Raw genomic sequence first — 19,345 nt, forward strand, 5'->3', positions numbered from 1 at the left:
TATAGACATACCAATTCTAGAACTCTTCATGCCAAATTATTCAAAAGTGAACAGGGGTTTCAGGTCGTAGGGAGACTTTCACTTTTAAGTTTCTATACATCTGAGTTATTTTTTGCAAAAAGGTCTATTATAAATGAAAAATAATAGTTTGCATAATTTGCTTGGCACTCCTTGTTCATGAATATGACAACTCATATTTTTAGTATAATTAAGTTTAACTTCAGGCATAAAGTCACAGAGTTTATGGTCTGTCTTACATTCCTTTGCCTCTCTGCCTTTCCATATTTCATGCCTTCTGTGGAGAATGCCTTACCTTCACTTTTCATGGTCAGCTTCCATTATGCTCCCAGATTTAATTCCAGTGCTTCTAACAACATTTTATATGTGTATATTTCTTATTCATTCTCTCTCTTCCATTCCCATTTCAACTTTTTCATTTTTGTTACATCACATCCTGGTCTGCCTTGTACTAAACAAATATATCCATATGAGCCATGCATGAAATTGAAACATCTTCATGCTTATTTCCTTCTTCTATCGTTATATGATATTATCATTAGATTACATTAATAGGCAAAAATTAATAACAGTTATTTTTGTGAAATGTTTGAACAGTTTCAGCTTTTCCTTATATCCTGATCTGTTGCTGAAGAGTCATCTCTAATCTATGTCAAATTGCCAGTCTTGTGGCTTGCAATCCACTTCTCAATTCTATATTGTAATTTCTGCATTATAATTACATTGGCTGCCTATGTTCTCTAATATAAACACATTTCAAGAGGCTTAAATGGGAGATGACAGTCCAAACAAAGTATCTTAGACAGGAAGGCATTGGTAATTATTTTATAAAATGATGCCAAAATATTGTCATATACAGTATCTCATATGACAAATTCAATAATGCCTCCGAGAAAAACACACATTTTTATAAAGTTCCTGTGTAAATCAGTCCAGGTGGCTTCCTTTTACTTTGACAGGTAGAATTATTTTCAAAATGATAGAAGAGGAGAAAGAGAGAAACCCTAACTGATCTGCTATCGAAGTTTCCTCGGTAGTCATCCAGGAAGGGAGTTTTGCACTGTCACAAGTGACTAGTCCCTGATTTTGAAAGCATGAATCATCCTCCTTTGAAACAAGAGATAAGTGGGGGAAAGAACTGTTTCAAAATTATTTTACAACTATTTCCTTTTGAGCTATGACTTCTTAAACTGGAATGTGATCCAGAATAGCTTCCCTTTGAATCCAACATTTGTCTTAAGAATTGTTATTGTCTCTCATTTCCCTCTCCCATCTTACTTCTTCCCTCCCTCTGTTCATCAGATTTACACAGACTGGGCCAACCACTACCTAGCAAAATCAGGCCACAAGCGGCTGATCAAGGATTTGCAACAGGACATCGCAGATGGAGTACTGCTAGCAGAAATCATCCAAATCATTGGTAAGACCTGCCCTCTGAGAGCAAGCATGAGAATCTCTGCTCTCAACCCCTTTGGTAAATTACAGTTTAAGTAGAATGCATATCGAATTGTTCCATGTGTCTTGGAGATGAATGTGGCTCTCCCCTGATTTAATTAAACATGTTTACGTGAGGATGTTTAAGGAAGGCGGTTTGGCCATACTTTTAAATAGCTAGAACTGTATCTTTACATACAATGAATTGTCAGAAATGAATGCTTCATTAAGCCATATGTCTCCCATGTGTGTGTTTCTTTAGCTGGAGCAACTCATACACTCTGAGATTCCTTGAAACTGTATCTTGATCCAGCAGGGACAATTGTGAAAGGTTTCATGTCAGCAGTCACTTGGCACAAGCAAAAGAATTAGCAGCGACTTCCTTCTCACTTACTTTTTTTTTTTTTTTCTTTCCTTGATTTGTGCACATGGAATTGGTGACTGCTAACAAGTGTGTCCTCTTGTACATGGCTTGGACGATCGAGTAAATTTAGCAGCAGCATTTTTGCTTATTTTTTTTTTTAAGTCTCTTTTTTCTGTTTTACTTCATTGCTTAAGCATGTTGTTCTTTTTTTCTCTCTTTCATTTTATTTCTTGGCTTTAGCAAATGAAAAAGTTGAAGATATCAATGGATGTCCTAGAAGTCAGTCTCAGATGGTAAGAATCATATTTATTCTCCATATATAATGCTTATCATCATTTCCAGAATTAACTGCATTTGTAAATGGCATGCCCTCCTGCTTGCTGAAGAAACCATTTGATGGTACTTTGTCATATGCATTTCTGTGGGTACAGTTTATGCACGTGATGACATGAGTACAGTTAAATAGTTATGAATCCTGTATGACATATTTCCAGGTGTTTTTAGATCCTTAACTTTTGTCACTCTGATGTTCTGGATAATTTAATTCTGGTCACTGTTCTTTATGGTTGTAAATCTCAGTTCCAATTGTAAGTGTTGCCTTTTATCTCAACAACTATTTGTGAGAACAGTATTCACCATGAGCAGTTTTAAAATATATGAATAGTATTGTTTTTTGTTCCTAATGAAATCGAATGTAAGCACATGGGCTCTTTGACACTATAAGAAGTAGTTCTAAAGGCATTGCTGTTGTAAGTTTGCTGAGCGGTGACTGGTTTTGAAATATGATTCGCAGACTGTTCCAGAAAGCCCTCAATCTGGAGGTCTGACTCTTCCCCAGCCGTCTCTTATTTTTACCACCTAGTAAACTCCAAGTTTTATAATAAAATCATAGACTGATAAACTGCTGAGATAAAAATCACTTTCTTAATTAAATAGCCACAACTTAATTTTATAGGATGACCTAAAACACAAAATGCCTTATGTGAAGTTATATCATGTAGATAGAATCATGAACGATAGCCAAACTCCACAAGATGAGACTTCCCCAAATTCTTTTTAGCACAGAATAGACACTTAGAATGGACTTAATAAATTCTTAATTGTCAGAGACTTGGAAGAATGAGAAAAAAAAAAAAAAAAAACTTGTGAACTTTTAAAATCTACTGACCTGCATTACTTAATGTCAGAAAACTGAAATCTAAAATAATAAAAGGGATTTATTTTAAAAGAATGAATAATTAGCTTGTCTCTTTTTTTTCAAAGAAGTACTCCAAAGTACTATAAAGATGTCATGAAATCTCTGTAGTTGTTGTGAAACCATCACTATAAAAGAAAGGTTCTCTATAAAATACGTCAGTTTTAAGGAAACTTCCTGATCTGATTACTCTGGTCACAAACATAACTCTGAAAATTAATTGCAGTTGTTTTCCAAAGTTTTACTGAGAGCAAGCTAAAGTAGAATATGTTCAGACCCTGCTACACACATAGCTGTGTGATGTTGGAAAACAATGTAACCTCTTTGAGCCTTGACTTTTTCATCTGCAAAATAAGCCCTAATTAGGATGTGGTAATAAGATATGTATATGAACATTATTACTAATTAAACTGATATGCAAATGCAGAGTAGCATTGCTACAAACTTTTTAAAGAGTACATGCATTGATTGATACCTGTTGAAATATTTTAGGGCTTATATTGAAAAACTGTATAGTCCCTGAAAATCATATACTGTTTTTTAATCCTAACACTTGGTTTTGCTTTTAATATTCAAATCATAAGAGAAATTGGATGCTACAAAACATTTTAAGTCTTGTGACTCTTACCTACTCTGTTGTCATTCCCATTTGATTCCGAATACAGAGAATCTGATAATCAGGCAAGTTTGTATTCTCTGACAGAAAAAAGTCAATCACAAAAATGGATGATTATAGACAGATGTAATCCTTAGATATTTGTCTGAAGTGTCTATACCTAGAAATTGGACAAATCTGTGTAAGTATTCTCATTAGTATAGCACTTTGTGAATTCTTCATAATTTTTTACTCCTTGTTAGCTCTAACATATCATGTAACTTCTAGGATGCATATTATCTTAATAGTCAAGCTTTTTATTAAAAAAAAAAGAAGAAGAAGAAAGAAAAAGATGGAAAGACCACAGTCTGAGAAATGCAAATGCTAAGAAAAAAGTGTTTTTTCCCCAGAAAAAAATCTATTAGTCAGAATCACATTAAATTTTGAATAAGAATGACTCGAATCTTCCTTTTCTTCTGATGTTTGAATTTTGAATCTGAAATTGGCATGACCCAGTGTGTTGATTTCAGAAGATTATGAAACAAATGTAATTTTTTGATTGAAGTATTTTTTCCTCTGTTCTTCAACTTGCATTGGTACTATGTTATTAATAAATGCAATTACCCAACTGTGAGTGAGACAAGAAAGTAAAGAGAATTATGATAGTATGACTAGGCTTATGGATTTCATTTCTACTCCAAACAGGATGTTGCCTTTATTGCATAACACCAGGAGGTTCTGCATTAGTAACAATGAGTGCTGTCCTTGCTCATAGAACTACTTTCACCACATCTTCTAACTTTTTGTGATCTTTGATTTCTCTTTGTGTTTATAACAAAAAGTAAGGTAAAAGTCACTATATTGTTAGTCATAGATTATCCGTAAGTTTCAAATATGATGATATTTAGTGAATCATTTTAATCCTTGATTAATGTTTTCTTGTGAGGCATGAATGTGTTATATTCAGGAATTATCCTAACAGTTAAAACTCACACTTAGCTAAGGTTTATCAATCTCCTGAAGTATTACATATAGGAACACTTGAAAGAACTACATATGAAGATCAGAGATGCAGTTTAGATAATAACAGCAATACAGTTGCACAGTCCAGAAAAGAACTGAGCAGGGAGTGAACTTGGTGTGTCCCAGACACAGGCAGATAGATGCCCTGTGGTTTGAGTATATTCAGAGCTATTTGAAGGGGAGGATGAAAGCCTGATAATGTAGGGACCAAGTAAGGAGTTTGCATGGTGTTCTAGCTCAGCTGAGTAACCGGGAAGACTTCTGATGCTGGGTTGTGGCATCATTTGATATAAATGTTTTTAAAAATCACCCTAGATGCTTTCTGGGAATTATGGAGTAAGTTAGTATTTGTTGCCAAACGAATGTGGAAGATGAATAGTACAGGGAGTTTAAAAGGCCCCCAATGTTTTGGTCTAAATGAGTAAGTAGTTACCAGTAAATAAGGTCAGTATTGTCATTAGAGAAAACAACCTAAAAGTTGAAGGGAGACAGATGATACATTCATATTTTAGTATGCAGAATAAGTAGGAGGTAATTTTAGGCAATCAAACATATGTTTCTAAATGTCAGGGAAAAGTTTTGGTTGAACTCTACTGAGTACAAAAGATGAGACCTTACAGGAAGTCTGTGTAAAGCCAGCAATGAAAAAAGCTGAGGGTCTTATGATGAGGAATAGCAACATTTATGTGGCAGACAGAAGTGTAAGAGTCAGACTGTGAGACCATCATTAAGCAAGTGGAACTCAGAAGTGTGTTGTTAATCCTTGGGGTAAATCCAATAGTTGCAGCTATGGTACTTACACTAGCCCAGGGAGGTGGAAGGAAGTAAGATGAGCTTAAAATGACAGACGCTGTCAAATCCCACCTAGCCATCTAGTTAGTATGCTGGAATGAGGAAGTTAGTATTGGTAATTATACAGGCCCTGGTGACATGAATGTGAAGATCTTTCTGTAGAGCGATAGGGTGTTAACGAGTAAATGAGAGGCGCAGATATCTAGAGAGTCATAAATTATTTTTCTAGGAGTGCCCAATTGAAGAGAAGAAAAAACATGGTTCAAGAGAAAGGCAGGGTTGAGGGTAGTTTTTACAAGGAAGGAAGCAAGAAGGAAGCAGTGAACAGGCATGAGGAGGGTCAAGGGGAGTGGGAAGATAAATGACGATGTGAAATCCTGAAGGAAATCATAGAGGGGGAAGTTTTGAAGTCCACTTTGGAGATCCTCTATCAGGAAAGACTGGGGAGACATGTTCCTTTGTGGTGTGTCATAAGGGAATGTGATTGGGTGAAGATGTGGGTATTTGAAATAGATTAAACAGAAATTGGGGGAATTCAAATCAACATGTAATGACTTCAGAATTTTAGATAATACCAATGTATGCTTCTCTGTGATTTTCTAATGGTTTCTTTATAATAAAGAAAATTCAACATGTACATTATTATATATAGTACCTAATATTAAGTAAAATTATATACATGTATCTTTCTCTTTCAGATAACATGGTATGAAAGTCACATATTTAAGAAAAATATGAATTATTCTTTTTACCAATTTATTAGTACTTTTATTTTTATTACATCAATCCCAGTTTTAAAGTTATGACTATGTTTTGTTAATGAACGTAAGATTAAATTTCTTTAGAAAAACAGCACTTAGTTTGTAGGAGCTTAAAACACTATACTTATCCTTATTTGAAGATGAAGCTGCTAATATAGATGGCACCTGTTGAATAATTTCTAGGTGGGTGGTATCAGAATTCAAAATATATGCTGCATGCCATAACTTTGGTGCACTTACATGAGGAAATAAATTAGTAAACTATTAATACCAGGAATGTCTGGAATGGCCATCAGATTAAAATAGAAAAAATGCCCAACATTTCTTTGAAATGCAGAGGCACAAGTGCAAGATTCTTAGACAAAAATGTTAGACATGTAGGAGAAAGGTTGTTTTGAAAACAAGTTTTTCTTTATTTTAAAATAGACAATTGTATTTAAGAATCCTCACAAATGCACTGAGGAATTAGGACATTTGATTGCCTGAAATGGTTGCAAAGACTTAGTTAAATGGCACAGCTAAGGATCTGGCAAATGTGGCTCACAGCTTGCCCTTCCTTTTTCTGGCTCTTTCCTCTACTTTGTCCTTAATAGCCCAGGTGTTTTTCAGTCATGACCTTCCACCTTATTTTTAATCATGTCATATATATTATTGTGTGAAAATTGCTGACATAAGGATTTTTGGAACATCGGTTCCTCTTACTCTTTTCATTCCTGGAAGAGGGTCCAGTCTCCCCTTCCTGTCTCATTCTGTGTACCACAGGATTATGGCTTCAGAATAAATGCTGTTGTAGATTATGTAGATATCTTTATCCCATTTCTATAGTTAGGATTATCTGGAAAGTGAAACTCTTCTTGATAGAAAGTGTCCCATATTTTATCTCTCTTTCAAAGTTTTACCAGTCACTGCTTATAATTCCTTCAAAGGATCATTTGAGGTAAGAAAAGAAGATGAGGTTTTTAACCAAATAGGGAAGAGATAAAAATTGGAATGCTCTTAGAAGTTTAATAAAATCTTTTAAATGGCACACTCCAGGATTCTAGCTGTATGATTCATGGGAGTAGAATATTGCCAGGTTAGTCCATTCACGATTGATCCTCTGCCATTTTTTAAGCTCTTCCATGGCTAGAGAAACATAACTTCATAAAGACAAGTGTTTTGCTATAACTTTAATATCTAAAGAAATATTAAATGAAATTTACTACTTTGCAATTTCCTTAATGATTTCATTATTTTCAAACAGGCTCAAAATTTGGAAGAATGAGTAAAATTAATAGTATTAGAGACTGTATATTTAAGTTGTACAAATATCCCCTGATGATTTTTAAAACTGAGCGTGTCCCTAGAAGTTGCTCTGTATATAGTAAATTTCAAATGAAGTAACTGAAATTTTACAGAGGTTTTGAGGAGCAGTGTACTGTGTTGAAAGTACTGTGGTCACTGGAGTTCTAATTCTGACTTTGTGACCCAGGACAAGGAATTTAGCAAATGCTTATTCAGGCCTCTGCTCATTTCTGCAGTGATTAAATTGGAATGAATACCAAAGTTCATTGAAATTCTAATCAGCTATGTTGATTTTAAAATACACCAGAGTTCATGATTTTCTCTTCAATATTTTATTGTACGACATATTTGAATTGCCATCATTACAAATTTTTAAAACTGCTTTTATAATAAGCTAAGAAAGTTATTTGCTAAAATTTTTTAATTTACAAAAAAGAAATACAGTAGTACAGAAATTGTTTTTGTGTGTGTGTGTGTGTGTGTGTGTGTGTGTGAGTGTGAGAACTATTTGGTCTACCATTCAGAAATTAAATAATAGTTAAAAACACAACAGTTCTTTTTTGCATTAGTTTTATGTTATAAAATAAATAGTTTTAAGTATTCAAGAATATATACACATATTTAAATTGGTTTATATAATTAATAGTTTAAATAGAAATTGGAATTAAGTAATTTATTTTGGTTTGGATTTCAGATTTTTTTTTTCTTTCTCTTTTTGGAGACTGACATAATTTTTCATTTTTGGGGGGAAATTAATAAGGATTGTGTATGCATATGTAATCATTACAAAATATAATTAATATTTTTACTATGTCTTTGTATATTGACCACATTCTTACATTTTTTACTTAAAATGCTAAAAATTTTTTTTTCTACTCATAGACCAGTGTCTCAAAGCACATAAAATATAATCATATCTATCATTAGGAAACATAACTTTTTTATATTTTCATAATTTTAGTTTCTTATCCTTCTATAATCTAGTTTATTTTTAAAGAACTTACTGCTTCATCTTCTTTGTCTTCCCCACACATACAAAATTTAATAAAAAATTATTACACATATCCAGTGGGTAAAAAAAAAAGCATAGCAGTTTTAATAATCCCCATTTTGAAAACAATATATTAAGATATTAGATAATTTTAAATATGAAGTCTGATATTCTTCACTTACAAGCCTATGATGGTTAAATTTGTTATTTTTAAAAATTATTTCTATAGGAAGGGAAAGCAAATGAAACAGGGGAACTCTAGTTCACTTGACCTCAGTATCAACATTCAGAAAGTTTATCTTTGATTAGGTAAATTATTTGAAATTTATTAAATGTGCCTCAGCTAGTTGCCTCAGGAAATTATATGTAAATGATTTTAATACAAAGTCACTTAGACTGACTAGTGTGGTTAGACATAAGACAAAAAACATGACATGCCTTGTTATGTTTGAAAAATCATATTACCCATCTGATTTATGTTAGCCATGTTCCAAACATAAAAAGAAATATTTGGAAATCTTTTCATGAAAACAGAATTATGGAGATGGATGTTAGTTTAACAATGTCATCATCACTTACTGACTTTGCTTTTTGATCAAATGTCAACCATATCATACATCCATATACATATAAATACATATATAAATATATATGTATCCATGCATACACACATACACTTAATGCACACACACACACACACACACACACACACACACACACACACACATATCTGGCATTGTGCTATAGATGCTTTACTTGTGTTTTTCATCACACTATCACAGCAAACGGGCACAGAAACTGGGCCTCTTTGAGGGTATCTCTGTTCCACATTCAGTAAGTGAAAGAATTATGGTTTGAACTCATGCCTGAATCTAGGTCAGAGGACTTCTAGACTTGTTAATCAATACAATTAACAAAATTTGGATTGGAATTCAGGTCGTTAGATTTTCAACTCCATTTCTTCCTTCTCCTTTTTTAGTGACTGAATATTTTCAGAGAAGTTTTAGGTTTATGCCAAATTGAAAAAAGTTAGAGATTTTTCCATATGCCCCCTGCTAAATTCCCTGTCCACACAGGCACAGCCTCCTACATTATCAACATCCCCCACCAGAGTGATACATTAATTATACTGATGAATCTACATTGGCACTTCTATAGTATCCAAAGTCCTTAGTTTGCATTAGTGTTCACTCTGGGGTTCTGTATCCTGAGGGTTTGGACATGTATATTGACATGTATCCACTGTTAATATCATTCAGAATCCTTTCATCATTTAAAAAAATACTCTGTGCTCCATGTATTCATCCCTCCCAATTACCATCTCCATGTTTTTGCCTCTTTTAGTGTTATACTTGAAATCATGTAGCATGAGGCCTTTTCAAATTAGAATATTTCACTTAGTAAAATGCTTTTAATATTCCTCCATGGTTTTCTATGACTCAATAGCTCATTTTGTTTTAGTGCCAAATACTAATCCACTATCTTGATGTACCACAGATTATTCATCTATTCTCCAACTAGTTAATTCCAAGTTTTGGTAGTTCTGAGCAAAGTGGCCATTAACATTTATATAGATTTTTGTATGAATGAAAATTTTTAACTTCTTTGGTTAATATGTATGTAATTGGAATGTAATTGCTGGATGGCATGTAAATGTCTTTTTAGTGTATTGAGAAACCACCAAAATATCTTTCATATGGTTATATAATTTTGCACTTCCATCAGCAATGGACAAGGATTCTAGTTCTACTCATTCTGGCCAGCATTGGGTGTTGTAATTGTTCTGGATTTTGGTCTTTCTGATATGTATATAGCGGTGTCACATTATGGTTTTAATTTGAAATTTCCTGATGATACAGGATACGGAACATCTTTTTATATGCTTATTCATCATCAGTATATCTTCCTCAGTGAGGCTTCTCTTCAGGTCTTTGGCTCCACTTTTTTTTAATCACTGTTTTCTTGTTGTTGAATTTTAAGAGTTCTTTGCATATTTTGGATAGAAGATCTTTTGAAAATAACTTCCCATTCTGTGGTTTATTTCCTCAGCATTGTCTTTCACGGCCTAGAATTTTTTTTTAATTTAAATGAATTCATTTATTATTCATTTCTCAGATATGTCTTTCATGTTGTATCTAAAAAGCCAAGGTAATCTAGATTTTTCTCATGTGTCATCTCTTAGGTATTTTATAGTGTTGTGCTTTATATTTAGACTTATGATCCATTTTAAAGTAATATTTTGAGAAAGGTCTGTGTCTATATTTTTAATTGCTATGTGGCTGTCCAGTTGTTTAGCACCATTTGTTGAAAATACTATCTTTGCTCCATTGTATTGCCTTTGCTTCTTTGTGGAGCCTCAGTTGAATACACTTACATGGGTCTATTTCTGGCTCTCTTTTCTGATCCATTGATCTATCTGTTCTTTTGCCATTACCACACTACCTTGTTCTGTAGCTTTATAATAAGCCTGAAGTCAGGCAGTACCAGTCCTCCAGTGTTGTTCATCTCGTTCTGTGTTTTGCTAATTCTTCTAGGTCTTTTATCTCTGTGTATAAACTTTGGAATCCATTTGTCAAGTTTCACAAAGTCACTTGCTGGGATTTTGGTAGAGTGTTTTCCTTTAATGTTTTTGTCCTTCTCCTGCTTCCCCCACTACCATCAACCTTGTGATATAAATAAGCTTTCTTCTTTAAGACTACACTTGCTTCTTCCATTTGTGTCAGGAATGTAAACTCTGATGAGGTTGGCAGAGGGTGTGGTTATGTGAGAGGAATAATATTTGTATTTATAGATGCTATGGTGAAATCATCCACTTGGAAAATTGTTGTAGTAACTTTAGCCTTGTACAAATAAATATTATTTAAGTATAGAACAGTTTTATAACTGTTTAATAATAAAGCAGTGAGTTCCTTGTTTTGTTTTCTGCAACAAACTGAAAAAACCCATAGAGTGTATTTTCAGATCAAAGAATAAGGATGCAATTTTTATAATATTCTAGTACTTTATGCTTCCAATTGTGGCTGCTGATGAAGTTTTGATGTTATCTACAATTGACAACTAATATTAATATTTGACATTCATTGTTCTTTAGCAAGTTAGTTAAAATACATAGTGCGATTTTTAACAAAAATAAATTTCATCTGATGAAATCCTTATGAACTTTTTGTATCTGTACACACACACACACACATATACACACTTCTGTTATAGCATATATGTATTTTTAAAGAGCTTATTTCATACTAGTAATGAAACCCTAAACCCTTCTCCATTTCCAGTATGGATGTGTGTGTGTGTGTGTGTGTGTGTGTGTGTGTGTGTGTGTGTGTGTAAACACATGGAGATATCTATATCTATATACACATAGACACACACAAACATATATACTAGTCTGAAACTAAGCTCTTTTTTTTAATCTTTACATAGTATTTTAAGGTTGTGAACTGAAGATTTTCCATATCACAGATGGGGAACCTGAGGCTTTGGGAGAGTAAACATCTCTCAATTTCTTACAGTATGTGCATTGCAATACCAGGATGCAAAAATGATTTGTTTGACTTCAAAACTTTTAATAACTCTAATGCCTAATCAAATCACAGACCAGTTAAAAAATAAGACAAATAAAACAAAAAAAGAAACCAAGAGCCAAGGAAATTACCATTTCCTCCCCTTTCCCTATTGGGCAACACAAACAAATTTGAGACGAATGGGAAGCACACAGGGCTTCACGCTGCAGTGGCAAGGGCAAACTAAGCAAGCTGCAGCCTCCATCCTCCCTCAGAAGAATGAACAATGCACAACACCAGATGATGAGGCCCAGAAATCTGCATCCTCTCTAGGATCCCAGCCCACCCTGGTTTGCCAAAGTTTTTATATCTACTGCTTTACTGGTAGAAAATTGTATTGCTTCCTATGGCTGCTGCAACAAATCATCACTAGTTGGTGGCTTAAAACAATAGATATTTAATCTTTCATAGATCTGAAGGCCAGAAGTCTGTATTTAGTATCACCAGACTAAAATCCAACTGTTATCAGTGCTGGGCTTCCTTCAGAGGCTGCAGGGGAAATGCCTTCCCTGTCTTTTCTGGCTTTGGTTGCTGTCAGCATTCTTTGACATGTGGCTACATCAATCATCCTATAATCTATAAGCAGAAAAATTCATTGGCTATTTAAAAATAATTTGGAAGAACTTAAATCTTGAAAACTTATGAAATGTGTAGAAAAAGTAGATTTTGCACTCTCTTTTTGTCTTTACTTTCAGACTACACAATTTCATCCTTATTGTTAGCAAGTATTTATTGAGCACCTACTTTATACCTGGGTCCCAACCACCTGTATAACTGTATAAAGAATTTAGTCAGAATGTTTAAATTACAGAGGTAACAAGAATGGTGTGGCAAGAAGAGCAAGTTCACTGCAGAATGACAGGTTTGGGTTTGAGTTCTGCCTCTACTATTTACTTATTTTGTATACTGACAAATACCATGCTATGACCCTAAACCTCTGGTGAATGGGAAAAGACTGATACTAACTTGACCAACATTATAGTGAAAATTAAAAGGGTTTTGCATTTAGAATTAATAGAATGCATGCTTCAAATTCTATATAAACAAGCTTCCTGTGCTAGGCTATTGGGTGGGGATGGAAAAAACTGAGATGTAACTTCCAGATGATTTTGTTTTCCCCCATTCTTGACATCCAGTATAGTTTTTTTTTTTTTTTCAAGCTGCAGCTTCTTCATGCAGTGTGTTGTGATGTTAGAGTGTTATTATTGACTTTTTAAAATCAATTAAACTAAAACATAATTTTAAAAAATTAGAGTGCATTGCAGATAGTATGGGTAAAAATCAATTTGTGAAGTTTTTATTACCCTCTATCAATGAATCTGTATCCTGTGTGGTCATATAAAATGGTTATCTCCAATGCAATACTGATCATTTTTTCCCTTTAGGCCCCATTAGACCTCTGAGCTTTAAGATCAATCCCAGACCATTAGCAGGGCTTGGAGGATGCTACTCTTTGAGCCCCACTGTCTCTTTGGCCTCATCTCCTACCACCAGTTTTCTTCAGATTTCAACATTCCTGAACCTAGGGTCCCTTCTCCCTGATCTCCCTTCCCATTCAGTTTCACCAAACCAATTTGGAGGCTACTAACCTTCAGAGTATTTTCAGATTTGGTAAGCATTTGAAAGGTGAGAAAGATGAGGTTCAACTTTTAATTTCTGACCTATGATGTGCCTCAGCAACATACACAGAACAAGCTCGGTTCATATTTAAATCCCTTCGAGTTCACCCCTGTTTGGCGAGCACTTCCTAACATATAGGTTGGGCTTTCCTTTTAGCAGCAAAACCTGCAAGTTAAGATCATGGTCTCTGTGTGTCTTCATGCATGGCGATTCAGTTGTTGGATCAACACTGAATTGATGTAGATATGTCCATGTTAGAGGAAGAGATCTTTGTAGCTATTTTAGATAAGTCTAAGTTACTCTTCTTTTCTAGCCCTCTTGGCCTCTGACCAGGAGTAGGCGGCTCTCCCTCATTCTTCTCTAGGAGTCTGTGTTTCTCTGATCATACATTGGTCCATTAAGTTGGATTTATTACAAATTTATCATGGAAAATAAGAAAGAAGTGTAGTTAATAAAAACATAGTACAAGTCTCAAAAGAATTCACCTTCCAGAGACAGCGGAGGTTAAGATGGATTTTTTTTGATCTTCTCTACAGTGTCTGTGTATGATTCAAGACAGCAGTCTCTAGTACTTCAAAGAAATCCTAATCAGGATGTATTTCTCCTGTAGAGAAATGAATCTTCGAGGTGTGATACCTGCTACTTGGTTTATGATTACTTAACCTTTTGTATTGAAGCAGTGTTTGAGTTCAAGGAGCAGCACAGCCTTTAAAATTCCAAGTCAAAGTCCCCTCTAAAGCTAACAGCAGAAAGCAAGGGTCGCCATGATTTATTCTCCAGCACCTCTGCAATCGGTTTTCCTTATGGTTGCTCTGGTTGGCAGGACCTTGCTCCTCCCTCTCATGGCTGTCTAACATTATCCAAATTTGATTTAGCTATCAAGTTGAAATGGCATGTCTGTGAAGCTTTCCCCAGATCTATAGTGAAAATTGATAATTTCATTCTCTTTGGTGCCATATAATGTTGTTTATAATTTTTCTTTGAAATTTATCATATGATGATTTGTGCTGTGGTGATTTATAAAGATCTTCTGTCTCTTCAGCTGTTTTATAAATCCACAATGACTAAGACCTTGTAATTCATTTTTACATCCCTTCACCATCTAGCAGAGCTCTTTGCCCATAATCAAGTCAATATTTGCTGAATGAATTAATCATTCAGTATTATGTGTTCTTCCATGGTTTAGACTTAATCATAAAACCTAAGGTTGATGTTAATGAATTGTTCTTATTTAAGAATAGTTTACTGAATGCTATAATGAATACATACAAGTATTTCTAAAATACATTCTGTGTTTATGTCAAGAACACATGTTAACTCTCAGGTTTAAAAAACATTGAAGGTATAAATATATTGATCACTGTCTTAAATTTTCATAAGTGAAGAAAGAAAATGTGAGCCCTTCTTTCACTCATTTGAAACCGAATTTGTGATCAAGCAAACAAATATGCTTTTATTTGTCATGTTCACAGGAGTCAAGATTATGTACAATTATAACATTAGACAAAAGCAAAATTTCTGATTTGAAAAATGGGCTCCCAGTTTTCATGGAAGTAATTGAAACTATTAGAAATAAGTCAGTGCTCTTTAGAATGTATGAAGATAGTGGCTCTGCCTTGAGCATAATGTAAGTGTAATAAATGTTCAGTGAATAAATAAGTGATTTGATTAGAACATAAAATTAAATGAAGAAGCTACAATATGCTGACATTAATTATAAAAATATTATCTGTTCATTTCTAAATGTATATACCAAATTCTATTGACTCTTTAGTTTCTTCAACCAATAAAATTTATGTAGCAGTTCATTGTCCTATTTACTTTAATAAAACTCTACTTTTGTTTATGGCTTCCCAATAACATTAAATAGACTCCAAAATTCTTAAGGGCAATGTTCCCATGTATTTTGATACTTCTGAAAATACTGACTGGATCTAGAACTAGCAATGTTTCATTCTATTTTAATTATATCAGTATTTTCATAGTTACCTACTTATAGTTAAATATAACATGGAAACGAGAGGAAAAGTAGGTGTTCCATGCCAAAAATAAAGGAAGGGAAAGCCACAAAGGAGACAGGACTCAAGAAATTGTGCCTCGCTTAATAATAGACAAGCAAGAGTCTTGGGAGTGATACATAAGCTACAATATGACTATTATCTGAGCCAAATGAAGACTGTGTTGCCCACAGAACTCAGAATAAATTTCTTTGTATTACTACTATAAATTTTTTAAATATATAAATATTTCCCTTTATACTTATATACATATATAGATCATTTTACATGTAAATATGTACACACATATGTATGCTTGCATGTTTACATGTATTTAATATCATGAGAATGAGGTATAAAATGCATGAATTATATATTACTGTGACATAAATAACCAAAGACAATGCATGGCTAGGTCTGCACAGTGCAATTCCTGCATCCACGTTGGGGGTACACTGAAACTATATGCAGTTACTTTGAAGACTATAGATTGATGCTGTGGTTTCCAAGATTTGCTTCAAGTTGAAATCACCCAGGGAATGAAACTGGCTCCTATATACTGACATTTTGTTTTAACAGATAGTGATGTAAATTGGACATCCATGGACTTCAAAGTTCCTCGGTTTATTCTAATGTACAAGAAAAATTAAGAATCTCTGGATTAAAAAAATGGGGAAGCAGGTTTGTTAATGCAGTGTTCACGGTTCTTAGGCAAGTTGGTATAAGGCCTAAAGCAAAAGAAGCTACATTGCCTTTTATACCATTGCCACCAACTATTAGTATTAAAGACTTCATATAATCATGATTAATTTTTTGTTTACTGAGTTATTTTGTTCTATGTGCAGTATATTGTGCTGTGTGCTTTACATGTAAAGTTTCACTAAATCTTCCAAGTAACAACATATATTATCTGTATGCCATCTCATTATTTATATTGAAAGTGTCTTGTGAATTTTCCGTAGGCCCTGCAATTATGTGAGTTCTTTGAAATTATTTCCTTTTATCCCAAAATATAATAGTAGCAAGTTCCCGTGATACATAATTTCAGTGTTTTTGGAAAGTTGATACTTCTACATGTTTTCTTAGCTCCCCCAAATTTGATTAATCCTTTGACATTTGTGGTTCTCAGCTGTTTGCCTATTATCGGTTGCAATTATTATTATTGCAATTATCATCTTTTCTTCTCCAGAATAAAAATAGTTTTTAAGATCAGAAATTGTTTTGGAATACATATCAAATTCATGTGATAGAAACAAGAAAAGTCAACAAAAAAAAAGATGGTTCCCATCTTCCAGAGACGTCAGGTTTTCAGCTCACATCTTTATAAAATCAAAACTATACCTGAATAACTATATGAGCAAGACTATGAAAACAGCATACATCTCTATATGCCCACAAATGAAATAGGGGGACTCAGGAGATCAAGAAAAGAATGACTTCGTCAAGTAACCTAGTTATTTTGAAATAGTTTAAATTTGGACAAATAATTGGTTGCTTATCAAGGACTGACTTACATTAGAACTCAATTTCTTTCATTTAATAATTTGTGTATGTAGACAAATTAAAGGGGGCTGAAAGAAGTAAACTTTTTGTTCAGGTACTAGACATGGGGGCATGTGAGAGTTAACCATAATTACATATCCAATATTTTGAACATTGTTTTCTTCATTAAGTATCTAATTTAGTTAAATCTTTCAGAGACTTTGCTTCTGAGCATGATTTTCTACTTATTAGCCACTGAATATAGTTTCCCCACAAAAAAAGGAGGCAACATAGCTATGGAAGTGCTCTGGTTTTCTTTAGGGAAGTGTTTTTCATATCGTGAATTAGCATCCATTAATGAACCCTGAAATCCATCTAGCAGATCTTAACCAACACTTAAGTAGATTTAACAGAAGCTAATATAATGTAGTAAAAAAAAGAACTTAGTAAGTTTCCAAAAAAGTTAAGAGGTTTTTAGATCAAAGATCAATTGTGGTTTCATATGGAAAAAAGCAATCAAAACAATATTTATAGTAGGTCTACTAAACTGGAAATATTTAAGGATGATGCATTTAAAAACAGCAGAAATGAAAAGGTCATCTCTAGAATTTATTAAAATAAAAATTATCATTAACAAAAGTATGATATCATAATTAAAAAGTTCACTCAGGTTATTTTCAGGTATGCCTATGGTTAGGAATATCATTTAATAAGATTCCTCAAAACCATTTCTTTATACTATATTTGATTGTGTAAAAAGTAAAGCATAGTACTAATAAGGGTGATTGAATTTATAGGACTGGAATTAATCAGAGAAAAGATTACTAAGTTATGCTTATTATACTGCTCTATTGTTAGAAAATTCACTTTGACCAGTGAACAACATTATCAAATAAGTAAATTAATTTTAATAAATTAGCCTTTAATTGACATATTGGAAACTATATTCAAATATTTATTCTCTTGCTATTACTTAGTATCATAATCATAATGGAGAACTGATAGAACTATCTTAGGTTGCTGGTGCTCATAAGGAATGATGTAAGAGGACATTACAAAAAGGTGAATGCTCCTGAGAAACAGACTTGAAAAGAACTAGGACTGCTTTTGTCTTTCTTCTATTTGGGCTCTTTTTTTCTTTATCTAATTGTGGTTCATGTTAAGAGAGTGTTTTGTGTTTCTAAAACCCAATCTAGACATCAGCCTATTTTATAAGCTGTCTGAATGACAGACTAAAAAATGTATCTTACAAATGTAAAGATTCTATTTTTTAAAATTTTGTGAATATCCCACTTAACTAACCTGCTCATCTGCCGTGAGTGTCACTCAAATTTAGGCAGTAATATCCTGTTAACATTTTCAGTGAATGACATGTTTGAGTCAGAAACTTTTTCTACTTTCTACAAAAGACTTAACAGTGGCTATGAAATTAATACCATCAGGACTGTTATTTCAAACATTTAAAAATATTTATATATACTTTTTAAATATTAAGTCACAATAAATATTTGTTATTAAAAAAATTAATGGACTTGAAGGAAATAATTAAAAGACCATTCTGGATGGATATAGTAGGACATCTAATTTGGTCCATTTCTTCTTTTTCCTTATTTAATCTTATTTCCTAGTAGCAAAGTAGCAACTGGGAACCAAAAAGAGGATTTGATGTGTATTTCAACATTATAGCCTTGCTGATGGGCAGAATAAGATTCATTAGGCTGTATTGTAACTGCATATTCAACTCTGTTCTTTTTTGTGGTAGAAAAATATCAGTAAAACTTATTTGAAGTGAGTCAATGTAAAAATTGTTTCTTCTCAAAACAAATATGTATACCTTGGCTGTGTCCATTTTCAAGCAAAGGATATCTCATTGAATATTATTATTTTAATTTTATATGAAATTACACTTAGTAAGGAATACAATTTGTTCATTTGTAAGGATGGATTTTTTAATTTATCTTTTCTTTTGAGTTTTTAAAGAAATGTTTTCACCTTACTATGAACCTAAGCTAGAGAGAACACTGGCAGAACTTTATATGACTTCATGCATGACTTTTGATAAGAGCTTAATAGGACAGAAGTTAATACCTTCCCAATTTATTAATTTTAAATTTCTTATTTACTTCAGAATTCCAAGATTTATAGAATAGTTTAAAAAAAAAAAAAAAACTCAAAGAACTAGCATTTTCTAGCTTTCAGTACTTTTATGAAAGTGTTGTGTAA

The 19,345-nt window shown here is 33.1% G+C and overlaps 1 protein-coding gene across 1 annotated transcript in view; it reads left to right on the forward strand.

Moving 5' to 3' along the window:
* NAV3 (neuron navigator 3) overlaps window positions 1-19,345 on the forward strand; it is a 413,749-nt gene that overhangs the window by 114,063 nt on the left and 280,341 nt on the right. The window contains 2 exon segments of the mRNA XM_079142522.1: window positions 1,321-1,438; window positions 2,057-2,109. Coding sequence (XP_078998648.1) covers window positions 1,321-1,438; window positions 2,057-2,109 — 171 coding nt within the window.

This window comes from Sciurus vulgaris, assembly GCF_902686455.1.
Source record: "Sciurus vulgaris genome assembly, chromosome: 5".
Lineage (NCBI taxonomy): Eukaryota > Metazoa > Chordata > Mammalia > Rodentia > Sciuridae > Sciurus > Sciurus vulgaris.